Source organism: Lutzomyia longipalpis, chromosome 3, assembly GCF_024334085.1.
Source record: "Lutzomyia longipalpis isolate SR_M1_2022 chromosome 3, ASM2433408v1".
NCBI classification, from domain to species: domain Eukaryota; kingdom Metazoa; phylum Arthropoda; class Insecta; order Diptera; family Psychodidae; genus Lutzomyia; species Lutzomyia longipalpis.
Window position 1 is genome coordinate 21,998,762 of NC_074709.1, and position 10,816 is coordinate 22,009,577.

The window sequence follows — 10,816 nt, forward strand, 5'->3', positions numbered from 1 at the left end:
CAAAAACTTCTGAAGCGGCTTGTATATAGCCATTGAACATATAGCACTATATGTATAAAATCTCGAGCAAAGCGTGTGGAGACATTTTTTTCTCGCGTATTAAATTGGAACAGGAAGGGGTTATTCGTGCTGGAAAATGCAAAGGAAATTATGCTGAGAAAGGGTAAAAATCGATATATCGAGGAGGTGCATGTCTTTGCATTTCCAATGAGTCAGTGAATGAGTGCAAAGTTGGAAAATCCCCCACTTTCTCAGATGCTTTGATGACGTTTCAATGGCGCAACTGGTTTTGCGGCTAATTTATGTTGTATTGGTTCGGTTGGCACGGAGATTCTTTAAGTCGCGGAACTCAGTCGCGATCTCATACTGGTCCCCAGCGTCACCGTGAACGCTGAGCTCTGTAGTTGAATCTCAAGACAAAGCAAAGTTGTTACATTTTATTTTTTTGGTAAAGAATCTCATTAAAGCGTTGCTCAGAAAGTGAAGGAAATTTTTGGCAATTTTTTTTTGAAGTTTTGCTGAAGAAGGAATTTCAGTGAAAATTCTAAGAAATTGAAAAGGAAGAGTGCAAGAAATTCTATTGAAAAATTCAATAACTTCGTCTCCATAGTGAAGCGTGACTTCGGCGAATTGCATTTAAAGTTTGCCCTAATTGCTGATTTTTATCCCTAAAAATTAAGGTAGGTGTTATGATAAATGTTTTCCTATATAGTGTTGATAAAACAAAGTTGTCAAATAATTGAAAAATGAACCTTTTGCAATTAATTAGAGTGTATTAGAAGTTAACGTGTTAACACGACAATTTTTTGTTGATAATGTGTATCAGATTTAATAAAACCTACAGATGAAATAGAATTTATAAAAATTGAGAGAAAAAAATAAATCAAAAAGACACAATATTTAAAAAAAAACAGGTGAATCCCGAAGCGAGAAATTGTTTTTTTTTAATAGTTAAATAATTTTTTAAAAGTGACTTATTTTTAAGATTTCTTTTTTTATATAAAAAAATATTTAAAAAAAAAAGTATTTAAGCTATCTATTGGAATCAAATTACATAATTCTTAATAAAATTTGACTAAATTGTACAATTTGATCTTAATCATTAATCTAGAACATTTTTAACTCTTAAAAAGATATCAAATAAGTTAATTAATGATCAAAAAGTATTTTGGGCTGCATGTAATTGTACAAGTTCAAACGAATTTTCCCATTCATTCTTGGCAGAAAATTCAATTTTTCATTTTCAAGTGTAGTCTAAAAATACATTTTCCTGTTACAAAATATTTTCCTTGCCATACATTTCTTGGAAATCGCATTCTTTACGCAGAATCAGAACAATAAGTTCACGTGATAACCCCATAATCGTCTCAAGCCCTATTTATTCATTTGCGTGAGTTTTTAATTCTAATACTTTAGAATGATTTTCTCTCCTAAAAGAGTTTGTTTTTGCTGAGAGACATTTAAAGAAAAGAACATGAAGTGTGATAGCGTCCAGTACTTGAAATTGCAGAGCACAAGAAAATGTGGGTTGAGATAAAAACTTCCCGGGTTTGGGCGACAATCTCCTCGCATGCCAAAGAAGATGGAAACAAAGAAGAAGAGAATAATCACTCAACTCATTGCGATACAGTTTCTTTGCAGCCGCAGTGAGTCAGTGAGTTTGAGAATTTTGGAAAGTCACACAAGATGTCAACACCAAATCCCCATGTAACAATAAACCTGCCAACGATTGGAGAAAATCGAGAAAATACAAGAGATATTTTCCTGGAAGAAAGTGAACCCCCTCGAGGCAGAAGATCACGAAGAAGCTCCGAAGATAGTGCCTACAGGAGATCATCACGATCAATCTCTCCACGATCGGCAAGTGTAAGTATTTCTGCTTGGGAAAAAGTATTTCCCCGAAGTCGCAAAAACCAATTCGAATTTTTTCCAAAAGTCACAGAAAATAGCGAATATAAGCGCTAATTGATTATTATTGGAATGCAATACTTTTCTCACGATTTTTTTTATGTTTTGATTGTTCCTTTAGAATGACTGTAATTCTATATTGCGCAAAAACTCTGCCAAGTATTATTATTTTTATAATTGGAATTTAAATTGATAAGTAAGAAAGCTACTGAAAGATAATAATGCATGTCTTGTAATTTAATTGGTTGAAAGTATGATTTTTCTTCAAACTGATAACACATCGCGGAATCTGAGCTAAAATGAGAAAAAAAATATGATATGACTTTCTTATGGTTTAAAATGTACAAGAAAATCTAAATTAAATCCGGGAAAATATTGAACAATAATTCAGCTGTGTTTTCTTCAGATATAGCTTAAGCCTCTTACAAGTTAGTCATATTAATTATCTTCACGCTTTATGTATAGAATTTATGATGCTTCAAGATTTTGTCGTAATTAAAACAAGAATGCTGTACTAATCATGCACAAATAGATACATAGATGCAATTTGTCATATAAATAGTATCCACAACACCTTGAGATAATAACAAGATAAATACTTGATAATACGTAAACGTAATAAGAAACATTAAAATAGTATCTACAATTAACATCAAACCATCAAAAGATATCGTGTATTACTACAAAATTACATTCATATCTTGTATAGGTATTTAAAAGAAATTAAATACATTGTGATTTTTGGAAAATTTTAACTTTTCCCCCGGTCAGCGTCGGAAAATCGGAACTCAGTCCAGAATTAAAGGCACAATTCTGCCAGAGCTTTCGGCACAAATCAGTGCCTTCCTCAGTGGCTGTGAGGAAAGGGAATTTATTAACAATCAATTATACATTGGCAGAGAAAAATTTTTCCAGGGAAACAAAGACAAAACTGAATCTTACATCTTGTACATGAATTATCTGGACATCGTCAATAAATTAATTGCAGAAGGCATAACAAAGAGAGGGCAACCTATAGACATGAAAAACATAAAACAGAGTGAGAAAATGTGAAGAAAAACCATGGAAAACTCAGAAATTACAATAAATTGAGAAAAACTCTTGTCCAGCGGAGCAAATAAACGGGGCACAACTATACTAATGGGGCCGTTGTGTACTAAAAAAAAGGTGAAACCTGAAATTGAATTTCCAGTCAAAATAACCGTCATTCATTGACAAGTCCAGCATAAACATTGCTCAATCCATCAACGTCACTTCGATTATTCACAACACGGGGCAGATTCCTCTTGATGAACAACATCTCCAGCATCATCCTCTTCGAATAAACACGGTGAGTATCCAACACCTTAGTGTTCTCAAAGGCGAAACTGTGTTGCGGATCCGTGTCAGAGACGTGGGCACACAGAGACGTTAGTCCCTTGTTCTTCTCCGGATCCCTGCAGGATCTTTCGTGCTCCTGGAGGCGAGTCTTGAGAAGTCTGCCCGTGGTCCCCACGTAACTCAGACTGCAATCCCGGCATGGAATTTCATATACCACATCTGAACATAGCCCATCAGGGAGTTTATCCTTCACTCTAGTGAAAAATCTCTTCACTCTCTCCGCAGGTACGAGGCAAATATTCACATCCGTGGACTTGGCGATTCTTTTCTTCATTTTCTCTGAGACTCCCGGAATGTGTACCAGCGACCGGAACGGACCTGGGTCCACCTCCACAGCCGGAACACGATCTCCCGAGGGGCGCTGTCGATCATGCTCACTCAGCAGCTTCCTAATGATTTTCGGAGGAAAATCATTCTTCTTGAGCAAGGCGTTCAACTTTGAGTTCACATCCGCATCCACCTTAGAAGTAAGACCCCTCACCCTCTTCACCAAATTTCTACCCACATTGATGATCATGCTGAAGGAGTGTCCGCTGTTGAAATTTAATAATCTTCCTGACGCACAAGGTTTAGAATACCACGTTGTGCTTAGAACATTACTCTCATCACGATGAATCTTCATATCAAGATAAGGTAACATGTTGTCCTTCTCCATTTCCAGAGTGAACTGCAGCTTCGGGTGGAAACTATTCACTCTCACCAGCATGTCCTCAATGTCATCCTCGTGGACGAATACCAGCAGATCATCAACGTATTTCTTCACGCATTCAATTCTCAGACGGGAGTTTCCAAGCGTCTCATCAAGGAGCCTCTGAGAGTTTTTCTCAATTTATTGTAATTTCTGAGTTTTCCATGGTTTTTCTTCACATTTTCTCACTCTGTTTTATGTTTTTCATGTCTATAGGTTGCCCTCTCTTTGTTATGCCTTCTGCAATTAATTTATTGACGATGTCCAGATAATTCATGTACAAGATGTAAGATTCAGTTTTGTCTTTGTTTCCCTGGAAAAATTTTTCTCTGCCAATGTATAATTGATTGTTAATAAATTCCCTTTCCTCACAGCCACTGAGGAAGGCACTGATTTGTGCCGAAAGCTCTGGCAGAATTGTGCCTTTAATTCTGGACTGAGTTCCGATTTTCCGACGCTGACCGGGGGAAAAGTTAAAATTTTCCAAAAATCACAATTCACCTTTACGTCGGCTTCTAATACAATTCGAAATTAAATACAGTCAAATAGTAGGGCGTAGGTTTTAGAAAGTTGAAGAATGCATAATAATTTTTGAAAATTGTATTTATATCTCACAATCAGTCAAGTAGGTATATTTTATTATGATTGAGCTGATACTCTCCTGAAGTATTGCTGACTAAATGAATAAAAGTGAATGTTCGATCAGGAAAAGATGTATGTGAGTACCGCATACCAAACATATTGACCCTGCAGTACCTACAGACTTTTAAGAACCAAGTTCTTCAGGGGCGTAGCCAAAAATCTGTTTAAAAGGTATTCTCAGATTTTTTTCTTTAAAATTTTAAAGACGTTTAACGTAGATTAAAGCTCAACTTGACGTTTGATATTTCTCATCTAACATTTGATGAAAATTTTTAGTGTTTGAAAATTCCCTTTCTTAAATTTTCCTAATGTAATTTTTAACATGAAAATGATTTCATTTGTCCTCTAATGAATAGTCTGAATTTTCCTGAATTTTTAAGGGATGTTTTAATATTAAAAAAATTTTCCTGGTTACATCCCTGCAATTATTCAAAAGAAAACTAAATTATAATTATGTATTACATATCACTTTTTATACACATCTGGAAATAATAATTTTGTGGCTGTAAATTATTTACTCGATTTAACTCATTTCGTTAACTTCTTATTAAAATTCGAAAAAGGCAAAGATTGTTAAACGAAGTTTTTCTTCGATGATACAATGATCTTCAACAAGGAAAAGAATTCTTTATTTTATTTATTTTTTAATCTGCAAAATGTAATGTTTGCATGTAAAATTCCCGATGATACTGTCAAGTGTTTATATTGTATTTGACTCTTCTTTGTGTTGCCGTTGAAAGCTTCACAGATAAATATGGTAACTAATCACCTGCAGCGGAAAATCATGAATAAAAGATGAATCCAATCACATTAAATACAATTGCAGTTCAACGACAATACTCTATCCAGTTCTATGATTGTACGTGAGAGTGTTTTAGCAAAAACTACTAAACGAGTGATTAACTATTATATAAATTTAACAATTAATTCCGCGTTATTGCATGCAATCAACGTATTGCATTTTCCTACGATTTTTTTTTGAAAAGATCTTTTACAAGTTCTAATGAAAATTCTTGATATGCTACATTTGAAGAAAAAACTAACTAATTGTAGAAAAATTGAGATTTAAATCTTAACGAAGATCAGTGAAATAAATTAAAAACATTATTCGAAGAATGCGGTTAAATGAAGCGACGAGCACAGCAAGTCTCCGTGAGATTCCCATCAAATGTGTGACTGATATAAAAGCAAAATGTTTTCCCGCTTGACTGACTCACTTTTATACAAAAAAAAAACTCATTGAATTTTCCCATTTTTAACAGAGATCACCGAGAAGACCACGGAGGAGTGTAGATGCAGCTATTAATGATGCTGCACCCCTTTTGGAAACGGACCTACCACCTAGACTCCCACCTATTGCAGGTCAATATCTGTTTTTTTAATTGATTTTCCATGTGCTTGTGCGTAACATAAATAAATCTACATTTGAGTAACATTACGTAGTCACTCGAAAATATGCGATAAGGCACTCCATGATATCACATTGAGTGGCAGGATCAGATTTTGGGGGTTTAATCTCATGTAAACATTGATTTTTTTGAGCTTGTTTGTTATGACATCAAATTGAATTTTTAGAATTTTCTTCAACAACTCTTGAATTGATAAAAATTTGAAAAAAAATGATAACGAATTAGATTTTGAATGATTAAATTAATTCAATTAACTGTTACATGCGGCATAAGTATCGAGCTCTTTTTGGTATGACCATAAAGGTATTGTGATGATAAAAAAAATCTTAAAAAATTATATAAAAAAATGTTATGGAAAGAATTAAAATATTGTTATTTTTCTTAAATTTTCTTTAGGGCCAGAAATCGATGAAAATGATAGTCCAGACGATGATATACCATTAACTTCCGCAGCACATCCAGGAGTGGATGATGGATTTTTCCCAGGTTCGGGAGTGAAGCCCCGAGTTGGTGAAGATGAAAATGATGCTGAAGGAAAACAAATCCCACCAAATGGACTTTATCCACGTCGGGGAAGTGTTCCAGCCAATTTTCCATATGCGCCTGAATTTGGACCAGGCATTGTAAGTTTTCAGAAAATATTTTTTCAATCTAATATTTTTATTATAAAAATTAATGTTTTTTTACAAATATTTTGTTGCCTAGATTAACGTCCCAGAGACTACACCTAGAATTATCCCAGATGTAAATGTTTATCAGCATAAGAAAACTCTAGCTCAGGGGATGATGGACCTAGCTCTTCTATCAGCTAATGCAAATCAACTTCGCTACGTCCTGGAGTCCTACACTCGACATCCCTACTACTATTTCAGTGTTACTTTCATCTCAATGAGCCTTATCTTTCAAGTAGCTGTTGGGATTGGACTTCTCCTAAATAGTCGATACAATGTTAAAAATGAAGATGATATGTGCAAAGCAGCTCGCATTAATAACCTCACAGTTATTGGTATCTTCCTCATTACCATAGTTAATGTGTTCATATCGGCATTTGGAGTAGCAGATCCACCTCCTACAATGCAAAACTGATCCAAAAGTAAAAAATAAATAAGAATTTAACTTTAAGCCAGAAGAAATGATTTCTTGTAAAGAATCTCAGAAATTCCATTAAAATCTCAATGTAAAACTCGAAAGTGCATTTCGGTGTGTGGCCAAAGGCAGGTTTATTTCTGTTTGAGCCGCCGAATATGATAAGGAGACAGAGATACCGACTTGCGAGCTAGTTTGCGAGAAGATAATAAAATACTTAGGAGGTAATTTGAATTGGCTAATGCTCGCGTTTCCAACTTAATTCGTGATATCGTGATATTAAAAAAAAATTGACTAAAATTTTTCAAAATTAAAATTTATTGCTTACTGCTTATCAATTTACATTACCTATATAGTTTTTAATCACATAAAGCTTTAACTTATGTAAAAGCTCTCTCATAGTTTAGTCAAATATAATAACAGAATTGAAAGAAAAATCATTTATTGTTTTTTCATTAAAAAATATTTATATTTTTCTTTTGTATTTTATTTGTCAAAAATAACAAAAATGAATATAAAATATCATTATACATATCAAAAGTGTTTGTTTTGAGACTTGGCACAGAGGAGCGAAAGAATTTCGGGAGCTTTATCAAAATTAGCTTCATACCACATCATACTGAATTTGATAACAAATGCGAGCTACCTTTGTGGGAAATCTGTGAAGAAGACACTGCCGAAAAATGCCTCAGTTGGCTTCCTCTGGTGCTAGTGTAGGACACTCCTTTAAGAAAGTACTCCATAAATGGCTAGCGGAGCGGGAGTTCAGCAAAGTTTGCTGGACGCGGCATTCGATAGAATTGGCAAAAAGTATCCGTCTTTTAAGCGCGAAACCGGAAGGAAAATGATCGATGGCTTGTCGGGGGCGTATAAATCTTTCAAAAATCGACGGCAGAAGAAAGAAAATGACGACGGTTCACCTACTTCAGAGGAGGAAATGAAACTTCTTGAAAAAGAATGTGTAGAAAATCCAGATAAACCCAAAACTTCAAGTGAAACAGAATCAAGTGATGAACCATCAAAGGAATTAGTTCCGTGGAAAAAGCCCGAAGAAAGTGATGATTGTGATTATCTTACCGCTGAAGAGGATGATGAGGATATTAAAAAAGACACCGGGAAAGTTAGTACTGCGAAACCCCCTGAAGATCCAAATGACCCGGAAAAGGGTAAAGAAAATTAGTTAAAAAAACATTGTCTTTGAATTAAAAGTGATTTGATGATATAGGCATTCCACCAGATTCTGTCGTGGATTGTGGTCCGGCAGGTGTTGGACCCGTTGGACCTCACCATAAAGGAAAAGTAAGAGACATTATGAATATTTTTTTCTCAGTGTAGTTATAGTTTTTAAAGTTCCCATTGGAATTTTAGCTTTTCAGTGCATGATTCTCTTAATTTAAGAGATACTGATCTTATGATGTTGAGCTCAAAAGCTCTTGTTGTTCGACACTAATAATAGAATAAATATACTAAATTAATTTAAAAGACTAAAAATTGAATTGAAAAACGAATTTAAATTAAAGAAAAATATTTAATTAAAGCGCCATTTCAAATAATTATTTAATTGCTGTAATTTTTTCTTGTTAAAATCAAACCTTGATATTTTATTTTTATAACTGTTATGGAGATTCAAACTTAACTTGATAATTAACCCTGATTCGTATATTGTTTGTAAAGGGACGGTCAGGTAATTTTGGAAATTCTAAGGAACAAAATGGCCAAAATAACAGACTTAAATTTTTTTTTAAACAAAAATTGGCTTGAAAAATCGCCGTTGAAACTCCCCGTGATCCAGAGATTTTATTAGTAATTTATCAAAGTAAAATTCGATTTAATTTCTTCAAGGGAGTGGACATATCCCAGTATTTGCAGAAGAAAAGTATGGCCCAAGGTATGCTTGACCTGGCTCTCCTATCTGCAAATACAAATCAACTGCGATATATCTTAGAAACGCGCGGTGATAATGTTTATTTTATCGTAAGCATCACCCTCATTATAAGCAGTCTGGTCCTTCAGGTAACGCTTCTTACACGAAGAAATATTGTTCTAAAATCTTGGGAAGTAATAATTTAATTTTCTTCATTAGGTGGCTGTTGGTATAATGCTTATATGGAGCCATAGATTCAATATGCGAAAGCGTAGTGGAATGGCTAGTGCAGATCGCATAAACAATCTCTCTGTTCTTGGTGTCTTCCTTATTACCCTTATTAACGTCTTTATCAGCACTTTTGGTGGAAGTAGTGCCTCTGGGGCAGCTCCTGCTCCGAGTGTTCCTGGGGCTCCCAGTGCACCTGGTATGCCTCCTGATCACACTGAAGCTCCCAAGTTACCCCCAATGGAAGCTCCCATTGACCCTGGGACAGTACTGGCGTAAAATACGAATGTTATGTACAATACCTAAAAGAAACATTCTCCCAGTAGCATTGAAATGAGAGAATGTACAACACACTGTTTAAAATAAAATTAAGTCTCAATGTTTAAATTTCTTCAAAAGGAATCATAAACTAGGCGAAAAAGTATTGCACAAAAGCAAAGAAAAAAATTAAATGCAATAGATATAAATCTTTCCAAAACTTTATTACCCATTTCTAAAACATTTAACAAATTTTCAATTTACCCAGCATTAGTGACATCCGTCTATTTTACTCCGTAGCATAAGACCTTCTCGCTTGTCCAGGTGCTCTACTCATTATTCTGACAAATTTATTATGCGCAGTGTTACCGAAATCATCTTCACTGAGGAAATTTTGCAATATTTCAATGCTATACTTTGCTATAAAGACTCGACCGTGATTTTGTGACGAATTGGATTTTTTTTTCTTTCAAGAAAGGCTTATCTTTTAATCTCGTTGAAATGCAGAAGGTGAGTTGAGATTATGAGACTCTTTTTTTTACAAATCTTATCAGATAAGGTGAAAGTTATGCAGAGAATGCATTCGTTCATACTGAAAAGAATAAATAAATAAGAAAATAAAGGAAATTTTCATCTTTATTCATTAGTTAATTAATTTTTTTTGTCTTTCATTTGATTCCAGTCCAAGTTATATTTCTCACAGTTGCAGAAAAATTGGAAAATCTCTCAGCTACATCTTCAAAGTAAGGGTATGTTTTCTCCATAATTTCGTCATTGTGAAAGAAGATCGCACCAAGAACAGCAAAGATCATTGTCATCGCAATGGTTAACCGCCAATTTTTTCCCACAACACTCATGAGAACGTTCTCAATGGCCATTCTTGTAATCAATTCGAAGATATTGATAACAATTCGGATGGTGTAACCGACTCTGTTGGGATGTCCCGGTGTTGTATTTATTTCCGCAGATATCATACTTCCTTCCTGTTTCTTGTTGCCAAATTCAAGAAGCTTCTCGAGGTATTTTGATCGTTTCTTGTTTGGTGATACGTAAAATTTAACCATAACACTGTGAAATTTTGATGAGGTTCTTCCCGCGGGCTCCCTCGGAATTCGTGAACAGAATACAATTTATTTATGCGAACGCCGTCTTAGTTTTTTTTCTATAGTTTATGAAGTGAGAAATATTATGAGTTGAGGGCATAATAAGGGCGTTACCGCGATCGATGATATGAGAGCATTCAGCGAAAACGTGACGGCAATTAATGCAAAGCTATATATGAGTGAAGGGATGGTGCGCAAATCAATTCAGAAAGTGAATTAGGAAAATCATTTCAATCATTTCCTTCAACAG

At 34.6% G+C, this 10,816-nt stretch overlaps 2 protein-coding genes and 1 long non-coding RNA gene across 4 annotated transcripts; all 3 read left to right on the forward strand.

The window, feature by feature from the left end:
• Positions 1 to 89: 89 nt before the first annotated feature.
• LOC129792672 (ninjurin-A-like) lies at positions 90 to 7,653 on the forward strand. Its single transcript, XM_055831980.1, has 5 exons — positions 90 to 680; positions 1,631 to 1,866; positions 5,881 to 5,980; positions 6,424 to 6,650; positions 6,733 to 7,653. Exons 2-5 carry the CDS (start codon positions 1,687 to 1,689, stop codon positions 7,111 to 7,113), a joined length of 888 nt encoding a protein of 295 aa, XP_055687955.1. The 5' UTR covers positions 90 to 680; positions 1,631 to 1,686; the 3' UTR covers positions 7,114 to 7,653.
• LOC129792706 (uncharacterized) lies at positions 2,809 to 5,868 on the forward strand. Of its 2 annotated transcripts, XR_008750837.1 has the most exons (4): positions 2,809 to 3,238; positions 3,514 to 3,755; positions 3,950 to 4,122; positions 4,193 to 4,262. It is a non-coding gene; the product is annotated as an uncharacterized LOC129792706 (long non-coding RNA). The 2 variants fall into 2 exon arrangements; XR_008750836.1 differs by having other exon boundaries at positions 2,810 to 3,238; positions 3,950 to 5,868.
• An 80-nt stretch (positions 7,654 to 7,733) lies between the features above and the next one.
• On the forward strand, positions 7,734 to 9,889 carry LOC129792665 (uncharacterized). Its single transcript, XM_055831971.1, has 4 exons — positions 7,734 to 8,279; positions 8,339 to 8,412; positions 8,956 to 9,126; positions 9,197 to 9,889. Exons 1-4 carry the CDS (start codon positions 7,859 to 7,861, stop codon positions 9,482 to 9,484), a joined length of 954 nt encoding a protein of 317 aa, XP_055687946.1. The 5' UTR covers positions 7,734 to 7,858; the 3' UTR covers positions 9,485 to 9,889.
• Positions 9,890 to 10,816: the final 927 nt, after the last annotated feature.